Source organism: Lissotriton helveticus, chromosome 8 (assembly GCF_964261635.1).
Source record: "Lissotriton helveticus chromosome 8, aLisHel1.1, whole genome shotgun sequence".
In the NCBI taxonomy this organism is placed as follows: Eukaryota; Metazoa; Chordata; class Amphibia; order Caudata; family Salamandridae; genus Lissotriton; species Lissotriton helveticus.
Window position 1 is genome coordinate 30184200 of NC_136069.1, and position 27570 is coordinate 30211769.

General features: G+C 45.4%; 1 protein-coding gene across 1 annotated transcript in view; it reads left to right on the top strand.

Annotated features, from left to right (window-relative positions):
- LOC144772260 (uncharacterized) overlaps positions 1–26295 on the top strand; it is a 71317-nt gene extending 45022 nt beyond the window's left edge. The window contains exon 3 of the mRNA XM_078656482.1: positions 17563–26295. Within this exon, the coding sequence (XP_078512608.1) occupies positions 18751–20496 (1746 nt within the window). The 5' untranslated portion in view covers positions 17563–18750 and the 3' untranslated portion in view covers positions 20497–26295. The remainder of the gene's footprint in view (positions 1–17562) is intronic.
- The last annotated feature ends 1275 nt before the right edge of the window (positions 26296–27570 follow it).

The following is a 27570-nucleotide window of genomic DNA, read 5'->3' on the forward strand; positions in this document are numbered from 1 at the left end:
CCGTAAATTGTTGATTTTTGGATGAAGAGTCTTTGAACGGTCTACACCGAGGACACACCAGCGTGCTGCACCGGCTGCCGTGGTCGGGGTCTGGTGCCCGGAGACCCTGCTACCTTCCCGGGGTTGACGGGCTTGGGCCCACGCTAACGGCGAAGGTGTCGATTTTACAAGAAGCGGAGCGCCCATTGTTGACATTGTATTCGCGTGGCCTGTTACCCCGGAGTAGTCGGCCCCCGGGGTTCAAGTCATGCTCTATCACCTAGTGAGAGGTGATGGGGCGGACGGAAGGCACGCTATCGCTGCAGGCCGTTATGGCCGCCATTGAGGCGCTCCACTCGCAAACCATCGCTGTGTTCCGGACACTGATTGTGCAAGTGGACGGTATCCTGGGACTGGATGACGACTCTTCATTACATTTTCAGCTGGCTGTGGTACCAGCGGTTCGATGTATGCCTGAGATCGAGGACCCCGTGCGAGACCCGGATTCAATGAGCTTGGTCGATGCCCAATTATCAGCCAGCAAGCCCATGAGTATCACCAGCATCCCCTGCTTTGTCCTGCTGCCCTCTAATACATGTACTGATGGTCTGTTATGCCTTACTGAGTTCCTTAGTGACTATTGGAGAAACTCGTTGTCTTTGGACACTTTTCCTCGTTTGACTAGTGGACATTATGTACTTTTATCCTGTTTTCGATCCTGCAGCACTGCCATGGACTTCTATGAACGCTTTGTCTTTCCCAGCAAGATGGCGGCTCGAGTGCAATAGACTTTTACGGAGGACCGTACTGGCCAGGGCTGAACTTGATTACCTGGGTCTGATAAATACAGCTTTATTTCGTGACGGGATTGTGCCTATAATGTAACGGGATTTGGTGGTTATTTGCTAAAACTCCCCCGATGGGTCTGCATATTTTGCTGAATACTGATTTTACTATGTTTCGGGGTGGTCGCTGCTGGCGGGGGGTATGAGAGGCCAGGAGTGTATTTGCTTTCTCCTCCTCCACTTTCTCTTCTTTCCTTCTTTTAGGGCAAGTTCTTGGGCGACAGGCACGCTGCTAGTGGGGTTAGGCCGTAGCCATTGCAGGGGTGCAGGGTTAGGGTTTTTTTTTTTCCTTTGTTTTGTTCATGGCCCCTTTTTCTTTCCTGTTTCCCTTTTTACGAGATGTGGGCTGTCTAACCTTCACTGATCCTTTCTTTGTTCGGGTGTCTATACTGGCTTTAATTATCCTATATTATTGCGGATGGGATTGTATTAGATCATTTGATAATTGTTTGTTCCTTTTGCTTTATTATGCGTAATCGAGAATATGCCACATGTTCCCATTGCATTAATTATTTGCCTGTATATTTCCCCCGCTTGTCCCTGTTCTGTATTTTATAGTATGACGCCTGATTCTGTAATGCCTACTCTCGCTTACTGTTAAAATAAAAAATATATAAAAAAATAAAAAAATTGAGATAACTGCTGTGCAATACTAGGGGTCGGTGCCCCACGACCGGCACCAAGGTAAGGAAGGACTAGAAGAAAAAACTCCCCCTCTCGCTACCCTGCAGCAGCCAAACGACTCCTGGTCCCTACATGTGAAAGCTGTGCACATCAATACAGTGTTATCTAGATGAAATTCTCGCCCAAGCCCCTCTGCTTACTAGAAAGTACATACACATTTTGGAATTGAAGTATGTGGGGGCCCAGATCCAGATAGCACCTCCCTCCCCGGTTCCACAACAGCAGAAGCATACAAACGGATTCTGCAAGTCCAGGATGTAGTAAAGGAAGTTTAATTAGTAGGGGCCTTGCAGGAGTTCCTGTCTGTGCCACCACCCATCACAGCCTCTGGTCTGTAGAAATGACCATATTTTGTCAAGAGAAAATCATGGATGGCCGTCGTCTGTGCTGTCCGTGTAGTACTCAGGGCCATCCTGTCTATCTAAATGAATTTTTGGAGTTGCCAGCTGGGCATTTATTTCACGCAGTGTTCCATCAGAGCAAACTTCTATGCGTCCCTGTCCAGTTTGCGAGCCAAGCCATACAGTTTTCGCTACTCGCCGTCTTTGTCGTGATGATCTGCATTTAGTCATTAAGGTATGTGGCCTTGATCTCCCCGAAGACAGAAAAGGGGGCCCCAGGCGGGTGTCCACCGAGTCTGAAGCTTCAGCCTCTGAGCAGAAGAAATGCACCTTTTCCTGATGTAGGACCCGGAACTTTGCCGGGAACATCAAACTTATTGTGTAGATTATGGTTGCGGAGCCTCCCCTTGACTGCTGCAAAAGTTTGCCGCAGCTCTTGGACCTTCAAGGTGTTATCCGGGAACACAGAGATCGGGGGGACCCTTCACTCGCATGTGCTGCAGTAATGCGTCCCTATCTCTGTACTAAACATCCGGGTGATAATGGCCCTTGGCGGCGCACCAGGACGGGGGCCTGCTCCAGCGCCCTATGTGTTTGTTCCACTGTGAAGAATGTTGATGATGTCTGTGGGTGCTTGATCTTTTTGATCCACTCCCCGAGGACCAGCTCCGCCGACTGCTCTTCTGCCTTTTCAGGAAATCCCACAAAGCGCAGGTTGTTCCTCTGAGACCAGCCCTCTGCATCTTTGACTCGGACTTCCAGGCGGTTGGTAAATACCATTTCGCGAAGAGTCACCACCTCTGAATGCTGGTCCGCCACGTCTCCCTCTGCAGTGGTCACTCAGTCCACCACCCCTGCAGGTCCTCCCAGAGCATGGTGACATCGATGGCCACAGAGTTTATTTTAGCAACTAGCTTCGTGCGTGTGCTCTGGATGGCTGCCATGAGGTCAGATAATGTGGGCTCCTTTGGTGGGACTGTCACAGTTGAGTGCTCGACAGAGTAAGTATGCACCTCACTAGCGCTTCCCGCCGGTGCAACGACCTGGGTATAATTCTCAATTTTGTTGAATTGTGTAGTCTTGGTGGTCTTATCTTTTCCCATGGTGGCCCTGTTGTTGGCCAAGTTCAGGGCCCATCTGGGTACTGTCAAATTCACCCTTCAGGCACAATTACAATTACTGACCCACAGTACCCGGCCAGAAGGATGTTGTCTTCAGGTTCACAGATAGCGTCAAGCAAGGGTAGAGTCTTTTCCACTCGTCCACTGAGGCCCAATGCAGCTCGGTCCAGCGGCGGTCAGTGTTAGTACACCCCCATCCCAGGCTATGTACACCGCCTCATGCTTGCCTCCAAGCATCTCCACAGTCCGCAGGTGCTCTGGCAATGGAAAGCCACATGGGTCTGCCAAGTGTGTTAAGGGGTGGCAGGCAACCACAGTCCGGCCGGGGCCGCCACAGCGCAACCACCACGATGCCAGAGCCCCGTTAGCTCACACATCGTACTGTAAACTGAAGGCTCTGCTCTCTGCTTCCCAAACAGCGAGGGGCACCTTACTCAGACCCTGGGAGCATCTTACGGCCCTCAAATGAGCTGCCGCCTCACTATATCAGCAGCCACCCCCCCAGGCTCGCACTTTCAAGGGCTCCCCGGAGTTGGCACCGGGACCCACCGCCTACCTTCTGCCTCGCAGTCTGCCCTCTGGGACCTCCGACCAGACTGCAGGTAGCATTTCCAGCATGCACCATTCAGCGTTTGCCGAAGGATCAGGTAGACCGCCACAGCTTCCTAGTGTTAGGCTGTCATCTCATGCCCGTCCGGCGCAGCTGCAGCATAAACCCCTCAGCTCTGAGGCCTCCGCCCGATCAACTGCACGGCCAGTTGGCCACTCAAGACGCTCAGGAATCGCCACGTCTGGCTTCCAACAGTCTTCGTAGCAGTGTTGCCGGGCAATGTACACCCACTCGTGTCTCCGACAGCCCCGTCGTGGGCCCGCAGACTTCACACCTGTAGACCTCACCACCATAGTCTTGTCTACTCGGGCGCCTCGACAGGTCTCTCGGCTGCTTTTCACCGCGGCCTCTGGGGAACTCACTTCGGAGCCTTACCCTCCGGGCAGGGGCACGCCACACCACAGAGGTAGGCCCAGTCCACGGTTCCTCGTCATGGCGCCTACAGGATGGGAGCCAAGTGGGTTTTTGGGCTCAACACATATGCCTGAACCATGCGCTGGACTCGGGTGGCAGGGGGATTTGCCCAGGCAGTCTAGTAGTGCGGCGCACAGCAGGATTGTGACGGATTAACGCGGCCTGGATCGGAGCTTTTCCAAGGCGCGTCCGCCATCTTGGCCGTTCAGGCCCCACCCCTCATGATTTTACTGTTAGTGTCCCTGCTGGTGTTTTACTTAGGGAACACTGTTATTTTGAGGGAAGCTTTACCCTTTTTTTGCAGGTGAAACACCCCTCCAAACTTCCTTTAGCTAAATTAGCATAAATTGGTTTACAAATATGCCTGGGTTGCTATGCAAACTCCAGGACTTGTTGGATAACAGCAACCAGCAACCGATTGTCAGCAAGAGAAAAACTGGAAGGTTCTCCAACTGGGGTTGGTTTATTGCAGTGAATGGAGAGTTAGCACACTGGCTGTATTTGTGAATTGCAGCTCCGAGGATGCAGGACTAACTGGCCCACATGCAGGACCCCTGGTACCTGCCTGCTAGTCTTAGTAGGAACGCCTCTAGGCCTAATTGCGTGGCCCAGATGTAATGTGAAACATCTTTTCTGCAGCCGAACAAAGACCTCTGGTTGATAGTTATTAGAGATGCTGTCTCAAGCAATCCATGGACGCATCGGTTTTCAGTACAAATGTTTCTGTTAAAATGTGGAAAGAGCCATGGTTTTCAATTTGTTGGGCTGCTACACTGCAACAGGGTTTGCTTCAGTTTTTTGTGACTTGGACTATGTTGCCCCATGAGCTGTCAATGTGTTTCCATTCAATACCCAGTTTGTTTTGGACAAATCTCATACCAAGCCTGCAAACCGGGATGAGGCCTATACAGGATGACATCAGGCCTAACAGGGACTTGTATTGTCTTGTCTTGTCTTGTCTTGTCTTAGTGGGCCAGCTCACACAGATGGATGCAGGGTTATTGACCTGCCTTGTGGAAGCATTTTATTTGCTTGTCCATCATGTTGTGCGGAAAGAGAGGGGGGTGAGGTGAGAGAAATATGAAAGAGAAGTGGAGAATGTGAAGGGATGTCCGGACGCATGGGGCTAAGGTGGAGAGAGAGTAGGATGATGTAAAGAGAGAATGGAGTGGGGTGAGAAGAAGTAGAAGGTGAAGTGAGCAGGACAGCAAGGTAAACTGGAGAGAAAGGAGGGTGGAGGCGGAAGAGAGGAGGGTGACATGGAGAGATAAGAGAGCGAGATGCCGAGAGCAGAAGAGATCAAACCTATGGGTTTAAACCTCTACAATACTTAGTTAAAACTAGCAGTCAGAACCCGGCAATACATATGGTATGCAACTCACATCCATACAAGACCACCCAACATGCAAACACCCAGCTCTCGGACACCAAGGAGACTCTGGACAAGCCAACTCATCTTTATGGCCCACCCATTCTTCTTCATGGCCTACCCAGATCCCAAATCCTGGAGCCGGGCCTGTTGTGTTCTCTGGGAGGTGCCTGGCTCTTACTAAGTGAGCGCCTTATTGCAGAGGATTCCTTTGCAGTATTTTTATTCCTTCCATGTGTTCCTTATTGCACCCTTTTTAATTTGTTTGGATTTACTTTACCAGTACGAATCTGGGAGCAGGGAAGCCTCTCCTCAGATTCTGGAATAGCTGGACCCAGGTTGGAAAGTCAATTTCTTTGAAAAAACTTATTTGAATTTCATGCTATCCGCACTAATCAGGACACGTCCACCTGGCCCCCCTAACCTCGCATGGGGGCTTCTTTAAATCCAGCTAAAGCACATCCGCTTAGCGGGCGCACATGATAATCCTGTCTGTGCTTGGACTGCGCTCAGCGCCAGCCCCCTTGCATCTCCAACGATCGAGACAATGCAAATAAGAATGTATACTGGGGCGGAGTTACATGCCCTAATCACCAGAGGTAAGAACTTTGCCTGCATATGCTTAAACTTTTATACATCACCGAATCAGTCTCAAATAGCCTGCCACAAGTGTAAGGCCACCCTACCCAAGATCATGTTCATAGGAATGAATCCGAATACACTCGCCAATCCTTAGTATAGCGCCAAGCAAAGCGACAAACTATTGCGCTGCACCCTTTTAAATGCTAGATCTCTAGTGAGTGTGCCAAACTAATTCAAAGTCCTAATATAAAGATTGCATTTGTTACGGAATCTTGGATGGATGCGACAGCGGGCCCCGAAATGGTCAATGCTACAGAGGGTTAATTTGTCACACCCTGAATAGGCCCTTTAGGAGGGGGGGGGCCTAGCAGTTATTTACCATAACTGATTGTCAGCTTCTTACCCTACGGTCACTGCTACTACCTGCGAAGCCCTGTACTTCTCCTTCCAATATTCTAACCATCCCTCTTTCAAGGGAATATTACTCTCTGGACCTCTGGTCCAAAAAGTGCTTTTGTGGCAAACCTAGGTACCCTATTAGGAGATGGGTCTTTGCACAAATAATTTCACCATACCTGGTGATTTTAACTTCCATCTAGAATGCACTTTGTATTCAGGCACCGCTGTCCTTCAGGACATGATGAGTAGCACTGGTTTAGTACAATTAGACCCTACCCACAATGGAGGCCACACCTGGGACGGTATCTTTTCCAATCCTCTGCATTTAGCTTATACAGGTTTATTACCTCTCACATGGTCTGATCACTCAGCAATTCTATTTGATTTCGCATCCCCTTCTTGGTATCACGATCACTTACCATTCAGGCATGGAACACATCAACTGGTCCCTATTAGAAGAACAGCTCTATACTTCCATGTCACCCAAGGATATAGAGTAGGCTAGGGATGGGCATAATTTGCGTAGACGCGCTATGCGAAGCTCTGCAAAACGATAACAAATGTCTGCAAACATGCGGAATTGCTTGTTCCCCCTGTTCGCGATGCTTTTTTCCTGTTCGCAAACGCTGTTTACGTGCTCGGGGGGGGAAATATCTCGTGAACACGCATTTTGAAAGCGCGAACAAGCAAAATATTCTGTGAAGCCACGAATCGCTGAATTTTTGGCAAATCTGCGTTCTTTGCGGAACGAGAAATTAACCCAATTCCACAAGCGGAACGGAATTTACCGCCCAGTCCTAAAATAGAGGCAGCTACGGCGTTGTATACTGATTGAATCCAATCAGCGTGCAGGATTTTAGCACCTGAAAATATATCCAAACCTAAGCATTCCTATCCAACTGCACCTTGGTATTCATAGGAACTTAGGGAGCAAAACAAATTTGCTAGCACCAAGAACACAATTGGATAAAGAGCTATAATAGCTCAGAAAGAGAAAATTATATATACGGCATTGTTAATAAAAACGAAAACAGACTTCTTTGCCAATCAGCTAACTGCTGTAAAACACTCAAAGGACTTTTTAGAACAGTATCCAGACTAGCCTCTCCCTGCACTCATAAATGTCTAGTAGCCATACTCTTTGCGATGAATTCGCATTGTTCTTTTTAAATAAAGTCGAACAGATTTTTCACACCTTCAGTTGCTCTTGGGTGGTGACGAGAGGTTTCATTAATCTCTTACAGCCAGAACGCGCATATTAGCTCTGGTCCTTCAGTGCCCATGACTCTCTTAACAGAATTCACCCACTCTCAGAAAAACCACCATTAGACTTCTTTTTATCTGTTAAATCAGGATCTCCCCTCGATCCCTGTCCGGTATAAGTGATTAGATTGACTCCTGAACCAATAGTTGAAATACTTACCTCACTATTCAATGCTATGTTCAAATCAGTTTGAACAGAACAGAATGCCAGTACTGCTATGTGAGTCAACCAACTTCAGATGCGCAACGACTTCAAACTATTGCCGCATACACAAGACAAACATATGTCAGTCTTAATCTTTTTAATTTTTTGAGATTTCACAAATAGTTTTATCTTTTTTATACACAATTATCAAATTGATCATGGCAAGGGGAGAGGGACATATCATAAAATCTATTCTCAAAAAGGTGGTGTATAAGGATTAGAAAATAAACCAAAACTACCAGAGAAAGATACGTTTTAAACAAAGAAAGAATGGACCTCAATCGTACGAGCTCATTTGTCATCCAACATTCATTCCATGAAAAAGTCATACACAAACTTCTTTCTCACCACATCAGACATACAAGTAGAATAAAATAGTTGCAGAATTAGAAAAAAGAAGAAGAAAAACCGAGAATACCCACACCTAGATTCGGGGGAATCTATTATTATTATGGGTGGTGGGGTATTAATAGAATTGTTTCACAACAATGTTATAAATAACAACAAATAAATCAAACACAGGCCATCAGAAGTTTTAAACAATCTAAGTGATTTACAAATGACATTTTCATGTGATTGGCCTGGAAAGGAAAGAAAGGGTCGACGCGTTTCGAAACCCCTTAGTAGCGGGGATTCTCCTCAGGACCTTGGGGGGTTCACTCCTGCGAAAGATAAGAAACAACAGTCCTTACTATCCTCACTCCTGAGGTAAACCTTCAACTTCAAACGGACAAGCACAACCTAAAAATAGTTACCTTGTCTTCTTGACATTCAGAAAAAGAAGAGCTCATGTTCCCAAAATTCAACAAATCAAAATTAGCAATATCCTGTGGACTGTGGCACCAATCGTGTGCTGTTGGTGAAAAGAAAATCTATGTTGCAATTTGATGTTTTTAAAAAAGCAAGATGGTTTATAGCAACATATAGTATTTGGGCATCAAATGTCGGGCAATTACCTTATTCGGGAAATCTTTTTACATGGTGCCAGGCTTGGCTTGTTGGTTAATCTTTAGAACCCGATTCCTGTTTGATGGAAAGAAACGGATCACTAACTACTCCCATTTAAAACACAGGCGGATAGCATTCAGTCTGTGCATTTTACGTGTCATCGACAAAGTCCCTTAAACTTAACAGCCCGTGATTCAAAAGCGGGGTGGATCATGCCGTTTTTTTTCACAAGGCTTATATTCCGAACGCAATGTCTAGGCGTCGATAAACACATACCTCAAATCAGGGCTCCTTCCTAAAGCATGGAAGGAGTCATCTACTCTCCCCCTTCTGAAAAAACAAAACCATGTACCAAAGGATCTCAATCTATTTTTGACCCATCTCACAGCTTCCTTTCCCAACAATACTGGTAGAAAAGGCCATGAATTCCCAGCTAACCAGAGTCATACAGGATAACAACTCATTAGATCCAGCACAATATGGCCTTAGAGTAGTCCATAGCACAGAATCATCCCTTATCAAGTCTGTTGAAGAAATCAAGAGAGGCTTTGGGTGTCGAGGGCAACGCTGCTTTAATAATGCGTGATCTCTCAGCAGCCTTCAACAGGGTCCACCATGACTTGATAATGGACCAATTGAATGCTGTCTGCCTGTACCCCACTACGACATCAGTTCACCTCAGCATCTCTCTTCCTTTGCCACCCTTCACGTGATCCCTTTTCCATCCAGCCCAACCTCCCCACTCCGCCCTCTGGATCTCATCACCCCTATCCCTCAATTGTCTCCTTCTGTTCACGCCCATCGCATAGCTCCCAGCCTCACTGTTTTTTTGTTGTCCCACAGGACCTTTCACCCTCGACCACCCTTCCCCGGGACCCCACTGCACCCTTATTACATGGGCCTCCCCAGCCATTTTCTGACCCATTGCGCCAGCGTCTGTTCTTCTCCCCCCCTCTCCCTCCTCCTCCCTTTCCTAGCCTTACCTTCTTCCTTCCTTCCCCGTACAGCACCTTTTTCCAAAGGCAACCCGGTCCGGAAGATGATCCTGATTAACAAGGATCGAAACTTCGTCGACCCCTCAGCGCATTAATTGGCGCATCTCCCAGTGTGGCTTGTTTGAATCATTCTTTTAAATCAGACAAACTTTCGCATTGCAATTTAAATTGAGCCACATTGTTCTTTTGCTTCACTGTGTATTCAAACACTTTCACACCATGCGCCGTTCATGCTGATCACAATTGTCACTTGCATCGCCACCCTTGTGTCACTTGCACATACCAAGCACCAAGTCCAATTCGAGTTGTTTTCTTATTCATTTATGTACAGTGCTGCTACAACTGTGTTTCTTATTCCTATTTTTCTTTAATTACACGATGCCATGAGCACGTTCCAAAACGTATCGAGTCTCCTTGTTTCTGTTCATCGTAATGCTTTTCGCATAGATGTCTAATTGTCTCTACAGTAATACCAGTAGGGGTGGGCGGAAGTCGCGTAATGGACTTTCGTGGAGAGGCACGGAAATTGAACCAATTTACGTGCCTCTCCCCAAATTCCCGTTACGTGACGCATGCCCGCCTCCCGCCCGCAATATTACATTGTTTAAAAGCCCAAAAATAAGTTTAAAAATACTTACCTTATCACTGGGGCATCTTCCTGTTCTATCTCGGCTTCTTCTTGAAACTGAGCATTCCTGGTGTGATATACGCATGTGCAGTTTTAAGAAGAAGACGAGATAAAACAGGAAGATGCCCCTGTGATAAGGTAAGTGTTTTTAAACTTATTTTTGGGCTTTTAAACAATGTAATATTGCGGGCGGGAGGCGGGCAGCCAACTTCCGTTCCGCCCCCGAGTGTGCGGAAATTTGCCCAGCTTTTCCCGCAGAAGGCGGAAAGGGCAAATTTCCGCACATTCCGTGGGCGGAACGGAAATGTCCGCCCACCCTTAAATACCAGTTGGGATATTGTCTGTTTATTCTCAAGCTGCGTGTCACGCAGGGCTCCAAAGTGCATATGTTCACGGTGCCAAAGGCTGCATTGGCCTATGCGAAGAAATTTAACCAGGCACAATGCTCTTCTCAATCCTGCTCCCAGGCTGTTGTCTACAGCAACCTGAGTGATAATGACTGACTCCTGCCTCTGCTATTGTGTCTTTGCAATCTGTGCTTTCTGGTGTAATGCTGCCTTCCATAGCTGAGTTCCACTCTGTCCCAGTTACTGCATGTGTTCCCTTCTCTCCACTGTTGCACTCCTGCTCGTTGTCCATTGGGCCCTGGGCCTCGCTATGGTCGTGGGTCTGCTCACCGCTCCTGCAGTACTGGCCTTCTCCTTTCCTCCTCTCTCCCATGACCTCCACTAGCTTCCATTTCTGGTTTTTACACTGCACTTCCCATTTCCACTGCTCATGGTCCCCATTGCACATCTGTCCATATCCGTCATTCACTCACCTGACACTGCGAAATGACGGACACCACTCTCTGGTCTTGGAAAGTCCGCAATTTCAATAAGCACTGCAAGGGCCGCCTGGTACATGCCCACCTTATCAGGCATAAGGTTGACCTTTGTTTTCTTCAAGAGACCCATCTGCTGCCCGCCACCTCCTCCAAGCTTCTCTCTAGACATTGGGGTGAAATCGACTTCTATTCCAACTATTCTCACGGGGTATCCTAGACCTCCTGGGATGCTTTGTCATCCTGTGCTGCACTCTCCTGGCCCAACCACTGATCCTCGCGATGCTATATGCTCCTAATTCCGATGACCCTGAATTCTTCGCGCAGGTTAGGCAGCACATTTCTTCTCTGGGTCTAGCCGCGCTCCTTTTGGGGGGGGGGGGGTGGAGTGCGATTTCAACATTACACTATCAGCCACTCTTGACATGCTCTCCACCCGCGCGCAACCTCTCTTCTGCCTTCTGCACTCCATACTCACTGATAACTCACTGTTCGATGCGTGGCGGCACACCTGTCCCGTGGCACGCAAGGGCACATGCGTGACAGGCTCCTGGGGCTGCTGGTCCTGCTCTTGATCACTACGTCGGACGCCTTTGCGTGGCTTACCTCGGTGGAACACATGCGCGCACCCTTTCCGACCACGCTCCCGTTCGCCTCTGTGTGCAACTCCCTCACTTCCCACGGCGCATCTTCTCTTGGCAGCTGCTCCCAATGCGGTCCGGGATTCGGTATTTTGTGACGAGATTCAAATGCAATCACAAACTACTTTGACCTCAATGTAGGCTCTGACGACTCCCCTTCCACGCCCTGGGAGGGTTTTAAGGTAGGGATCCGAGGTGAATGCATTTCCAAGCAATTCAGTGTGCTACGCTCTATTCATGGCACTCTTGACAGGATAAGGGGGGGTTTAAGGCTTTAGACTTGCATTCTCTTGACCCTAACCCTGACACTTTTGCGAAGCTCCGGGGTAAACTCACTGATTTCAATGATGAAGCCAATAGGGAGCTCTCCTTCTTAGGTGGAGAGGCGAAGGTGCGCCGCTTCAGCGAGGGGGATCGTCCTGGCAAGACTCTGGCCAATCTCTTACGACAGCCCCACGCGGCCTCTTATATTACTGCGCTCCAGGACGGACATCTGGACAGAACTACCTCTCCCGAGGAAGTAGTGGCTCAATTTACTGCATTTTATTCCCAACTCTACACAGCTGGGGCCGTGCCCCCGCTTGACATTCTTGATCAATATTTTCATACCCTTCAGCTCCTCTGGCTGGGCATCAGCCACTGGGAATACCTCAACGAACCTTTCTCCATGGAGGAGTTCCTGGCTGCCATCAACAGCGTGCTGGGGGACAAGGCCCCCGGTTCTAACAGCTTACCAGTGTCCTTTCATAAGGCTTTTGTGGCCTTTCTGGTCCGCACCTCGCTGCTTTGTACAAACAATCATTTGAGTGTGGCCAATTCCCTCCCTCGCTCCACGAGGCCTTGCTAAAGCTTCTCCTGACTCTTATCGTCCTCTGTCTCTCATTAATACTGATAACAAGATCTTTGTCAAATTGCTGGCCTCCTGCCTTCTCCCTCTCATACCGCTAATCGCTCGCCCGGACCAGTCTGGCTTCATCCCCGGCCACGCTACGTCACATAATCTCCAGACCATTTTTTCTGTCCTTCATCAAATCAATCCCGCACTTCTGGCTGTGGCGGCCCTTTTGGACGACACCAAAGCTTTTGATACTCTAGAGTGGCCATTTCTTTTTTACCTACTCCCTCGCTTAGGCTTTAGCCCATTTTTTCTGCCAAAGTTCAGCTTCTCTACACCCATCCCACAGCCCGCCTTTGGATCAATGGTCAGATCAGGGAGCCTAATCCCATCGCTAGGGTCACAAGACAGGGGTGCCCGCTTTCACCCATGTTATTCGTTATCGCCATGGAACCCCATGCTGCCGGGCTCAGACAATACCACACTAAGAGGGGTCTCGGCTTCGCGGCTCGAGCTCTGGTTGTCTCCATGTATGCAGGCGACGTCACACTCTATGTCTGCAATCCCCTGGAGAATCTCGGACCTATGGTCCGCGAGGTGGTACGTTTCGGGGGCCTATCTGCATCCAGGTTAACTGGAGCAAGTCCATTCTTTTACCCCTCACAGACGCCACTGTAGCCTTCACTCCTGATTACCCATTTGCATTGGAGTCGGGACCTACTAGATACCTAGGCATTTGGGTCAGCAGGGATGTGGACGAACTCTGAAAGGCCAATTTCAGCCGCGCAGTGGACTGGCTGGAGTCTAAGATCCAACTCTGGCGAAGACTGCCCCTGTCTCCGGCGGGGCGCATAGCCATCGCCAAGTTGGTGGTGCTCCCGAAGTTATTGTATTTATTCATGAATGTCCCCATCTCCCTCACAGCTCACTTTTTTCGCAGACTCCACTCACTTATAATCAGCATTGTCTCGGCCGGTCGGCAACCTTGATACCTCACATATAATATACTCACTCTTCCTTTGTCGCGTGGCAGACTGGGAGCCCCGGATTTCAAACTATATGCCCTCAGCGCCCAAGCCAGCTCCCTTCACTTCTGGCTACACTCGACGGCTTGTAACATGGGTAAGGGACCCCCTCTTTTATACTTAAAGCCAGGGAAGAGAGAGGAAAACGTCAATACAACAAAATAGAATTCCCTCATGGCCTAAATCATTTTTCATCTTGTGACATAGTTCATATACTTTTCAAAAAGCCCTTCAAAGCATAGCAAATAAAACACTTTCTATATTTGTATTTTCAGTATTTTATTGATTTGTTGTATTATATCAAAATACTTTTTTCTACGTTTTTTATATATTTTTCTTTTTAAATTCATTAAACTCCTTTGGTTCTTTCATATAGACATTAAAATACACAACATCAAATATATATTTTTCAAGTTATATATACGCATCAAAGAAACCACCCTTCAATGCCACACATCTCTACACACTCACATACTACTCATACATACACTTACACACACTTCACTTCTCATCCAGAACAATCTCTTTTTTCTGTGACTGAGGTAACACAGATTGTAATGTCAATTTCCACGCCAGGTCGATGCGCGTTTCGGTGGGCTTGTACCACCTTCCTCAGGACCAACAGAGAAAAGTTTGCTTCCTTTTTGTGTGGACACAGGGTATCCCCCAAAGATAATAGTGATGCACCAACGTGTTATCAATTGCTGCGCAACCACTTTGTTCACTTTTCAGTCCTATTAACAAGATAGATATTATAAACTTGTTATGCGATGCTTCCTTTTCTCTTATTTAGGACATTCACAAACACAGTCTTTGGTAGAGATTTCTTATTTTAATCAGCAGACTTGACTTTTTGTTAATTTCTTCAAATGATTTGTAATAGAGTAATCTTTTGTCCTTTACTATATTTTGTACTCGTTTGGAGATGTTTTTCAATAAACCATCCTCCTCATTTGTTCATGTTTGTAAGCTTAGTCCATCAGTCACACGCCGCGAAAACACCCGACGGCTTTCCAACCGCTCTTGGTGGTGGAGGCTGATCTTGCTGTTCCCTGGCCGCTCCTGACCACTCTTTTTGCCCCAGCGATACCCCCACACGGCGAGATCGACACAGTGGAGACTTTGCGTTGGGCCTGGGATGGGCTCCGGAGATATTCTGGCTTTAGCATGCTCTCTGCAAATGCCATGCCCATTGCACATAACCCGACATGCCCCCCTCTACAGACGGCCGGAATGGTCAAACGTGCGACCCGCTTGGGACTTTCCACGGTGTCGGACCTCTACCCTAGCAACACTTTTTTTCTCTCACACCAGAGTCCGTCCCCATGGACACTCTGCTTTATTATCAATTCAGAGCTCTCTTCAGGGGGCTTCATCCCACGTTTCCTCAGCCCCCCCAATGGCTGTCCTCAACTTTATCTACACATCCCCCTTCCCCACAAGCAGGTCACCAAGAATTACGCCCTCGCGCTTGCGGACTCTTCCATCTCCACTGACCAGGCCCGTGCGGCATGGAGTGAAGACCTTGGGGGCGATCTCTCTCAGGAGGTCTGGCTGTACTTCTGCAATCAGACCAAACGCTTATCCCTAAACTACCGCCTGCGCCTCATGCATTTCAAATACTTGCATAGACTATACCGCTCCCCCGGTGAGCTGCACAAAATGGGCCTCACCCCCAGCGACAGATGTGTGCGATGCTCCGCTCCCGCAGCAGACTTTTCCCACCTCGCCTGGCTGTGCCCCAAGGTCTCAGCATACTGGTGCGATGTGTGCGTCGCTATCACTGACATTACCTCTATGCCTGTCACACCGGACTCACTGCTTTGTCTCCTAGGCTTTGTGAAATTCTGCAAGACGCTACTCGTCGGCCGACTGCAATGCTTCTTGTTTTCGCACGGCGCAGGGTCTCCATGTGCTAGGGTCGAAGATCTGTGCCCTAGGTTAGCGCTTGGCTCGAGTACGCTTTGCGCTGTCAGACACTTCTGTCCGAATTCTGGGACTTAGTGCCTGTCTCTTATCTCCAGCGCAAAGGCGCCCTGCCCTTTGCGACCTCTCCCACGCTCCCCTCCCGCCCTCCGTGGCTGCCGAAGTTGGCTCGTGAGGTGCTGCCTCCCCACCCACACACTCTTCAGGTCCCTTCCGCCTTCTTCCATCTCACTTCAGCATTTCTCTTTCTGTGTAATGCAATGAGCTTCTTATATATGATGGTTTATATAATATATGTAACAAATGTAGTCCTCCTCTTCGATTGCGGACCTTCCACCTGCATACACTGTAACTTGAAGTGCCATTCATTCTCAATAAAGGTTTTTGACAAATTAAAAAAAAAAAAGTTTTGCCCTCTCTGCTTGGAGCACGGAGTTCGGTAAAACTCCGCCAACCACTGGCGTGGCTGAGATTACCAGCGCACGCTCACAAAAATGAAGGATACTGTGTCCCTTTCGGGGAGACAAAAGGAATGCCTGGCGTGTGGTCACCATTGAGACGCTCTGGCTATGCCTCCGGACTGCAGTTGGCTTCGACTTTACCGCGTAACCTGCTCACTTCTTGCTCCTCCTTGTGGACGCTGCCTGGATGAAGCACCACCAGAGTAGAGGAGTCACTCCATAACCCGCACTATGTCAACTGCGAAGGAGGAACACAGTACCGGCCGACACCCGTCCCCTACTCTGCTTCACCCTGCTCTGGGTGTAGGGTAGCTTGCTGGGTATCACTGTACTCGGGGGTCGCACAGAAAGAAAGAAATCCCAGCGGCTCATACAGACTGCTACACTCAGCGGTCAAAAACAACTAGGACTGGGAAGGAGCTGAACTGCTGCCATTCCCTTAGAGTGCTATGCGAGCACTGCTGCACATGCACTGATGTCAGGCGTGTGTTTGGTGCCATCGAAGTACCTGATGCTGCACGTGCACCAGGCATTTGTTCAGTCCTGTACAAGCAAGTACTTGATAGTGCACGTGCTCCTGGTGCCATTCCTGTACACTACTTTCATTCACATAGTGCAAGCCGAGAACTTGATGGTGCACGTGCACCACATTGCTGCACACGTACTTATTGCAGTGCAACAGTACACGATCCTGCAGGTGCACCCTGTGCTGGAGCTGGACATTTCCGTCTTTGGTCCAGTTTGCACTCGGTACCGTATACAAACTCGGCGAATTCCACTGAGTTTTTAGATAACTCCGCAGGTTAGAGCTCCGCAAGTTCCACCCACCCCTACTGATAACCTTGTTTGAACAAAGCTTTTGAAAATGTGGCTATTTGTTCAATAAAACCTAACTTCTGGCCGCAGCTTCCTCTCTTTTAGCACCAGAAAACTGTAATTGGTATTGCTGTGCTGCTCAAATAAAAGAACTAAGTAAATACATGTCTTAGAAGCTTTCATATTTAGCCCAATACATGCTGTGGATATTACCATTAATGATAGATGTCTTTATGTCAGCGTCAATTCATGCTGTAATCATTGGATTACACTTCCAGGTTTTTGTTTTAATCCATGTTGTCAGCAGAGTCATGTTTGCCACTTTTTCCTATGTTTGTTGTCATGTATTTGGTCTTTGGATTGCAGATTTCTCAGTGTCCATTATAATTTGTGATGTGAACATTGTTAATGAATGACTAACAATGTGCTCTGGATCTCGTTACAAGATTGCGAGTGTTTTGGTTTACACATAAATAAAATACCATGTTCATTAGATTATGATTAAATCACTTCTATGCTAATGTACAATTGTGTACCTGGCTTTTGTTAATTCATTTCCATATAAGAAAACAAATAGATTTTTTTAATTCTGATATTTGTTTTTTTGGGCTCATGAAATGCTAATGCTTAGATATTATTTTTGTCCTTTTAGTGAAAGACAGCAAAAATAAAAGCAATAATCAGAGGAATATCTTGGACACCAGGAATTGCAATTCAACTTTTGAGACACTAACCACTTGAAAAGTACGGAACAGTTTTCGGAGATTTTTTTCCACTAAAGAAGCTCTACAATTGTTACTGCTATGCGATCCTTAGACAAACAGCCTTTTCTGTGCTGAATTGGTAGCAGACCCCAATAGAATGATGAAAGGGACATAGTACCTCACAACAAAGGAGTAAGGAGTATCTCTTCAGTATGTCTACAAATTAACACCTCAAGGAACTCTAATCAATCAAGTGACCTACAAAGGAGAAAGTCCACAGAAATGTTTAGAATGTAATAAATCTTTCCAGGCTAAAGTAGTTTGAATAACAACAGAAAATGTATACATTTACACTGGACACCAGCCACGGACACATCTACCTATTGCTGTCTTCTGCGTAACAGGCAACTCTAGCAACACATCAGAATATCCCCTAGTGAGAGGCTAGCACAGAGTAATGCCATGTAAATAAACACTGAATATGAGAACAGAAATGGCTATCTTCTAACAAATCAAGTGTGCCAGCTAATGCCATAATATTGACTTTATACCACCGAGAAAGGAAATAGGAGAGAGTTAGAATGCAGAAATTATGCCTCCACAGTGTTAACTTAGCTGAGCATCTGTACACAGTGGGACTATAAGTAGAAATTATTTACTTAATTTGTCATGGCAAAGAGAAAGGTGCACTTCATTTAAGTACACAGCTTTGCAGTTGTAATATTAGTACCAATAATTTAGTATGTAGAGAGGTTATTTTTCATTTCTACGTGTTAGTAAAATGTACCTAACTTGAAAGTACTAACCTGGACAGACACAGGAGAAGCTACATGCATTTACTCAGTGTCTCTAGAATATTATTACAACTATGTAATTATTTAAACATAATGTGTTCAAATGGGGGAGGTGCACAAATGCACTAAATGTAACAGAGATTTCTATATAAATACCCATCTGGAAAAACATCAAGGAGACCCATCTGGAAAAACATCAAGAAGATGTCAGCATATTAAGACAAAATAAATCTGCAGTGTTTACCAAGACTTTTATTAGAAAAAGCCATTTGATGGTAGGCAAACAAAACCATACTGAAAAAAAAACATTTCAATGTCTCAAAGGTAAAGACTGTATCACAAATGGCTCTCATTGGACAAAAGTCAGGCTACACTGAACGAAGACCTTATAAATGGACTGAATGTGGCCAGATGTTCATGACAACGGCACAGCTGCTGATAGATCAACAAACTCATACTGATGAGAAACCATGTGAATGCTTTGAATTCAACAAGATTTTCAGTCAAAAAGATGGACTTGTACTACCTCACACAAATCACACTGGAAAGAAACCATATAAATGTTCTAAATGTGCCAAGACTTTCAAGCAAAAGAGTAAATCGTCATCACATGAGAGAATTCTCATGGTGGAAAAACGATATAGATGTTCTGAGTGTAATAAGGCTTTCACAAAACAGAGTGATTTAACAGTTCATGAGAGATTTCACACTGGGGAAAAACCATATATATGTTCTGAATGTCAAAAAGCTTTTACCATAAGAGGTAGTCTAACCCTTCACCAGAGAACACACACTGGCGATAAACCATATAAATGTTCTGAATTTGACAAGTTTTTCATCACAAAGAGTCAGCTTATAATGCATCAAAGAAATCACACTGGCGAGAAACCATATAAATGTTCCGAGTGTGACAAGTGTTTCATTTCAAAGGCCCTGCTAATATTACATCAAAGAAATCACACTGGCGAGAAACCATATAAATGTTCCGAATGTCAAAAATCTTTTACTGTAAAAAGTGGTCTAATCTGTCACCAGAGAACACACACCGGTGAGAGGCCATATAAATGTTCTGAATGTGACAAGTGTTTCATCACAAAGGGCCTGCTAATATTACATCAAAGAAATCACACCGGCGAGAAACCATATAAATGTTCCGAATGTCAAAAAGCTTTTACTAGAATAGGTGGACTAATCAGTCACCAGAAAACTCACACCGGTGAGAAACCTTATAAATGTTCTGAATGTGAGAAGGCTTTCAGTTTAAAGTCATCATTGGTAATACATCAGAGAGTTCACACTGGGACAGAACCTTATGGATGTTCTGAATGTGAGAAGGCTTTCATTACAAAAGGAGAGTTAAGAAGACATCACTTGTCTCACAGCGGTGAGATTCCATACAAATGTTCTGAGTGTGACAAGGGTTTCAAAGCCAAGCCTCATCTGATGCGGCATCTGAGCGATCACACTGGAGAGAAACCATATAATTGTACTGACTGTGACAAGGCATTCAAACAAAAATATATATTGTCATTACACCAGAGAAATCACAAGGGAGAGAAACCTTATAAATGCTCTGAATGTGGCAAGGCTTTCATTCTGAAGACTGAACTATTAGTGCACCAGAGATATCACACTGGAGAGAGACCCTACAAATGTTCTGAATGTGATAAGTCATACATTGATAAGGCAAGGCTGACAATACATCAGAGAACTCACACTGGAGAGAAACCTTATAAATGTTCTGAATGTGATAAGGCTTTTACGCGGTATAGTGATCTGTACAGTCACAAGAGAGTCCACACGGGGGAGTCACCATATAAATGTACGGAATGTGACAAGGCTTTCAAGCGAAAGATTCATCTTTCAGTTCATCAGAAAATCCACACAGGGGAGAAACCATATAAATGTTCTGAATGTGACAAGGCTTTCATTACAAAGAGAACACTGATGATACATCAGAGGGTTCACAGTGGAGAGAAACCATATAAATGCTCTGTATGTTATAAACCTTTCACTCAAAAAGGTAATCTGTTGCGTCATCTGAGAACCACACACCTTCACTACATATGTAGATCCAGTGACAAATAAGAATATTTACATCAGAGAAACCAAGTACATTTACTTACTTCTGGGAAAAAATTACCTATCACTCTATCTGGAAGAGATAAAGGAAACAAATCATATTAATGTCCTAAGGGCCTGAGTACAAGTAGTTATTGCCCCTAATAAATAATGATACCACAGGGTATGGTATTTATCTGGTGCGATAAATAACTCCTATTATGAGTTTATGGGGAACAACTTGTGGATTTAGATGTTTAATGCCCCAAAATCTGCATGATATGGTAAATACTGCCTGTTTTCTGTGGTTAAATATTGTCCGGTTTAGACTGCCGAAATTTAACAAAAGTTGAGTTATTCAACACGTCCGATAAATATTGGATGCGTTAAATACCTTTAACATCGTAATTCTGACCTATGAGTAAACAGGGGTTAGCACATGGGTCAGAAAGTTAGAAGCAAATCATAATCAGGCCCAAACTGTAAAAAGTCTTTCACTACATAGTGTGATCATATGACAGTCACTGCACGGGCGTAACAAACGCCCCCGCAGTTCGGGGGGCCCGAGCTCCAGGGGCCCCTGCAGGGCACAGTACCCTAAGGGTCCGTCGCTGGGGCCTAATTTTAATGTTATGCTTGTCGCTATTATATGGTGTATTCTGCACACGCGCTTCAGTGCTGTCTTGAGCCTCAGGGTAGGGGCATAGGGTGGGAAGAGCTGCGCTGGTGTGACTGAATTGTCATACGCAGACTAGTCAGTGTACTACACATGCGAGGGCCGATAGGGCCATTTCGGACATTGGGACCAAGACAAAATGTAATTTCCAGCTGCGGTCTCCTGCCGTCGGCCCATGCATGACACCGAAGCGGCAGGTGTCAGGTGAGTGGGTGAGAGAGAGTGAGGCGATGGCATGACTGGTAGTAGTACTCCAGTCGCTCGCTATGTTGTTAAGTTCTGCTGCGTTCTTTCTTCACTTCTCTGCATTCGGGGCTGCTTTTACTCAGGGCCCCAGGCAAGGTTGCTTGGTACCGTTGCAAGGCTTGAGCAACACATAATAATAAGCTTTTAGTCCTTACGTGAAATATTGTTGAAAGCGACCCTGCAGCCCTGCGAGGGCATTGTTGGAGTTATTGATGTTTTTTTATTACAGGGCGGGTAACACTCCAGTAGCTGCAAGGGGGAGAGGGGTGGGACGCATACCTAAATAAAAACCTGGTAAATGACAATTTATGCAGATGCTGCAGCCAGTCTTAAGGATTTTAGGCAGCAATTCCATTGCACCTTGGTGGAAACTATGAAAGCGGACAATTGACAAGTCTAAATTGTTTTCTATGATTGCATGCTTCCTCTGGAGGAGCGGTGTGGTGTTCTGTTGATATGACAATGTTCATTTTTCATTTTGCTAAAAATACCTAATCGTGCTTCACATTCAGATATTCAGTAAATTACGCATGCCCCATTCCTGTTTTTTTCTGTAACTGTGTGAAAATTAGGCAATATTTGAAGTGATTATGTTTGTGGAGATGACGTTCAGCTACCACTTGCTTGCTTAATTTTCAATTTGGGTGAGTGTCTATTACAGACATTTTGTAGTTAAATGTTGTGTTTATGTTACATGCAACAGCCATTCAAAAAGTTTCTTTAAGATCAAATTAGTACCTCACATATGAGAAACGTCTGTGTCACAGAGATTATTTGGAGTTAATAGTGAGATACTCCTGTGTTACTGTATTAAAAACACACATCCCCTATCCCTGAATGTTTACATGTAAACATAATTTGAATTTGGACCAGTGTGCCTGTGCACTGTCTCTGACATGGCCAACGAGAACATGAAAGAGCTGAAACTGGATCATGAATTTAAAACTGTTCCTAACAGGGTCCCCCAAAATATGCTTGGCCCAGGGCCCCCAAAAACCTTAAAATATCCCTCGGGCCATCTGTGAACATGATGGTCATAGTTACCATGTGTGCTGGCATGGCTAGGCCCATCATGGAAAATACATTTCCATTTCTCTTTGCATTACAAGTGTGCTCATGCCCCATTTCCTCAACATGAAAAATTACCTCACTGAAAGAGTATCATGCTGCAGAAGCAAACAAAACATCTAGAGATATATTTAATCCATTCATCTCTAGGTAAATTAAGATGGCCAAATTCTGAATTGGCCGAAATTCACAAAATTGGGAGCTGGTTGAACCCACAAAGCATTTTTCAACTGCGAGCTTGTGGTTTGTGGGTTTGTGCGATGCATAGTGGGCAGTCAGGCATTTCTTTTAATGAGCACTACACTACACCAACATGTAAGAGAAATTAGTAGTAGTCAGAAGCACCACACTTGATTGCAACAACCTCCTCTTCCGTAGACTGCCTAGTGTCAACATAGCAAATATTCTCTCTTTATGTCAACAAGAATGGTACAACAAGATGAGTAGCATAACAAAGCCTACATTTTCATCAAATGCATGTATTTTTAAAACATATTATTCATTCACATGGGAGGTAATAATGCCTGTCTCCTATGTTATTTACCACAAAACTCATGAAAAATATGTTGAATGAACTTGGGAACTCCTGCAGTGGGTAACAGAATGTAAATAATGTCATCTTAGCACAGTGGCCTGGAATCCTGAAGTCTATTACGTGGTAATGATGGAACACAATACTGCCTAGCTTCTTTGATTTTGAAATACACTCCTGGCATTTTTATCAACAGTTGGCATTAATGATGACAATCACTTCGGTGGACCTGCTGGAGGTTGACAGTGATGTGTGGGTTTCAGAGCTGCCTCACTCATGGTACCCTCGAGATAGAGAGGGTCAGCCTGAATCACGCTGTGTGCTTATGTCCTCCATTCGCCATTATTTTAGCTTTTAATGAGACATTAAAGAGTTTCTAATTCCATCAATGTGTCTCCTACCTGCAAAGTATTAAAGAGGGAAGCTTATTTTCTATTAGAAAGTCTGAGCTATCTTCGTTTTTTTCCTACAGTTTGTAATCCAGAAATTTCTCAAGAAGGTAGTGTTAAGAACAACTTGCACTTTGTGATACTTTGTGTCAAGGGGGTGTACTATAGGTGGTCCACGGGCTGTCCCATGCAACCAGTGCTTAAAATGGGCAGGTGAAGTCTGGTACTGAGTGCCTGCACTTCTGAAATTTGACAGGGAGAGTACCTGCACTTCTCAGCACTGATGCACTACATTAATTGAGAGATTACCTGCTACAGGATAGAGGTTTTTCCGTTATCCTGGTGCTTTTAGATCTGTCAGCGGCGTTTGACACTGTGTCATATGACATCATGATCTCCAGATTAATTGACATCGGGCTGGAAGGCAAGGCGCTGGCCTGGCTAAGGAGTTTTCTCACAAAGCGTACCCAAAGTGTCATCTTGGGTCCGTATCGGTCGGAGGAGGTGGAGATCTCAAAGGGGGTGCCACAGGGCTCTTGTTTGAGCCCCACGTTATTTAACATCTACGTGGCCCCCCTGGCTAACATCATGAGATCCCACGGCTTCATCCCGGTATCGTACGCGGACGATACTCAACTCCTCTTTCCGTTTAAAACGCTGACACCTGAAGTGCGAAACTCCTTTGCCAGGGGGATGAAAAAGGTGGCCCACTGGATGGCATCAAACTTCCTTCAGTGCAACGTTTCTAAAACGGAGGTGATGCTCTTCGGGGAAGCTAAACGCCTGTGGACTCCTGACTGGTGGCCTCAAGATCTGGGCCCAGTCCCTGAGCCTAAACAGGTTGTAAAAGATCTTGGAGTAAAATTGGATCAAGAGCTTGCCTTGAAACAACATGGAAATCAAGTGGTCGGCTCCTGTTTCCCTGTTATTGGGCTTCTCCGGAAAGTGTTCCCCCTGCTCCCTGATACCACCAGAAGAACTCTGGTACAGTCGCTCGTGTTGAGTAGATTAGATTATTGCAATGGATTGCTGCTAGCCGCCAACAAGGGGATTATTGCAAGATTACAAGTTGTGCAAAACACCGCTGCACGTCTTGTTCTTAATGTCCCTGCTCGTACTCCATCCAAACCTCTGTTAACCAAACTTCACTGGCTTTCAGTGAAACAAAGGGTGAAGTTTAAAATATGCTGTGTCATTCACAAATGTCTCACAGGGAAAGGCCCCGACTACCTGACTAAAAAGCTTAATTTATATGTCCCCTCCAGATCTCTTAGATCAGGAGATCAACAACTGCTATGTGTTCCCAGGTTTAAGAAGACAAGACAAGGGGGTAGGGCCTTGTCAGTGGCTGGCCCGAAGCTGTGGAATGATCTCCCCATGGAAATCAGACTATGCAGAGAACACCTTCTTTTCAGGAAAAAATTTAAAACTTTTCTCTTTCAGTACTAGGTCATTTATCTAGGGAGGACTGCTATATGTTTGGGTTTCTTTGCTCACAGATGATGCCAGAGGCGCGGAGATACTCCTTCGGGAGTCGAGTCCTAGCGCGGTATAAGTTTGCAAATAAATAAATAAATAAAATAAACTTCTCAGCACTTGTGCATTACTTTTAATGGGACAGTGCCAGCACTTCTCAGTTGAAAACAGGTTCGCCAGATGATAGAGTACTCACACTTTTATATTTCCATTTCAAGCATTACAAGCAAACAGCCATGTTTTTGTCGCAAATCACTATATACTAACCTATATGTGGATGGGTATTTGCACCAAAAATGTACATACCTCCTCAAGGCATCACTTACACACTCATCTTGAACTCACGCATCTTGCGCAGTACAGCGCTCACACACTCCTCATTCATCCTCACTTTGAGGAATCTCAGGGGCAGTCAGCTGAACCTGCTGCAGACATGTGATGCAGCACAGCACAGAGACAATTCTGTTCTGATCCAACTACCTACATACTACCACTGGCGACTACTTCTTGGCACCTCACAATGGCAATGAGATATGGGATGTTTTTAACAAAGTCCATTCCAGCAGAGATCTCCACAAATCCCTACTCTTTAATCTATGCCTGCTCAGAGCCATTAACTTTAAACAGTAGACACAGCATCTCAGAATGGACGACTCAGTGCTGTAACCATCAAAGTGGGATTATGAACTATAGAAATAGCATGAATGGACCTGCAGAGCGATGAAAACCAAAATAGCGTGCATATCTCTCACACCTAATCCGTCAGATTGCTTAGCACTGTGCACTATTGCACAATAAACTGCACACACCCCGCTCAGTGGTCCTCAAACACAACATGGAAACACTTCCCACAGAGCATCAAAACAAATACAACACCCTTCGAACCACACACCCTACACATAGTATAGCTTGCTACTCATGTAGGCAAGAGGTAAGCGCTTTAGTGCTCCACATAGGGGTAGTAAGCCCTCTGTAAATATAACAATACAATACATTCAAGATAGCTCCAGCCTCTTATCTTCTGTCTTCTTGGCTCTGTCCCTTTAGCTCCTGCCTCCTTGCAGCCATCCATTTAGTTCAGGCTTTCTTGCAGCTATCCCTTTAACTCCTGTTGAGTGATTACCTCCCAGTCCCATCCCTCCTGCTACTTCTTGTTTTGTATCTTTCCCTTGAATACTCGCCTTCTTGCAACTATTCCTTGATGCAAGAAGAAAGAGGGATTGTTTTACATGAAATGCATGATTTTTGTATATTGCTGCACTGTTGATTGTATTATTTTGCACTTTGAAAGTATTTGCACTTTTTCCTTTGCTTTAACAACTACTTGCTGATATGGTCTGTAAAACGTGTGCCTTAAATCTTGCAATTGTGAAACTAAGGGGGGTTACCTAAGCCTCTAATGTGAATTCAAACAATAAATGTTAATTTGAGGATAAACACAACTTTATTGATTTATCCTGACATTGATTTATGTTGTTTTTCTTTTTGCTGAATCATCAAATGCTTTTTATATCTACACAGAACAAAGACCGTCGTCAACTTCATGTATTGCCATATGTTTTAAAACACAATGAAAAACAAATCATCAACACTTACAATGACAAAACATAATAGTGAACCTGTGACTGTACATATAACAACAATGTGCTTGCAATTTTGCTGAAACATGGAACAATTAATAATTGCTGAAAAACTCAATGATCACAAATCTCAATCTCAATCATCAATACAAAACATGTGGAGTGAAGAAACTTATCAGATGTCACCCCGTGTCCTGATACAATATAAATCTATTCGTATTCAGATCAGGGAATAGATGCCGGTTGGTGGACAAATCTCGCTGGCATTGAATGTTATTAAAGGAAGAAATGCCGACGCGTTTCGAGTCCTGCTGTTTGATTCAGAGGCGGTATTAATCAGGTCCATGGAAACTTGTTTTTTCGTAACCAAGGGTGCGCTTGCTTTAAAGTGTCATCAATACCGTGGGTGTCAAACTTGAGTCTTCTTGTTCTGGCGGTGTGAACGCCGTCGTGCAAGAGAATTAGTTTTTCAAATCGGTTCACATCTTCGTGGAGGGACTGGGAAAGGCGCGGAAATCAATGCCGCTGCTACTTCGGACAGTTTGAATTAGTTGAGGGGTACGGTTGACAGCGTTAGTCAGATTCACTCAGCCACGGATTCTTGCAGCTATCGCATTCTTAAATCTTGCAATTAGCATTGTTTACTCTACAGAAATGATAAATTCAAACGGACAAACATCTGCAACAATGTTCTGAAGCATCCAAGCAGTTTTCATCACCAGCCTCGTTTGCCTGCCTGTTTTTGTCCTGTTTACTAATGCAGGCATGATGGTAGAAATTAAAATTGCTTCTTCAATTCACGTTATTTTCATGTACACCCTTGACAATCGCAAGTGTGTGGCATGCAGATAATTTACTAGTTTATCTCTCTTGGAGCTTGCAGTATACTGAGTTATAGCTTGTGTACTCCTCATGTATATTGTCAGGCGAGTCTGTGAAATTGCAAGTTTGGGTTTGTCTTTCAAAGTTTCAGGTTATTGTCTATCAAAATAGTTGTTCTTTGTTCTTCAGCGATAGGCAGTTCCTAAGACAATAGGACCACTCCTTGGCATTGTTCTGATTGCTGTCTCAGTTAAATAATCTGCTCTTGACAATAATGTTACAAATGGCGCAGTTTATATATTAAGAGTTTTT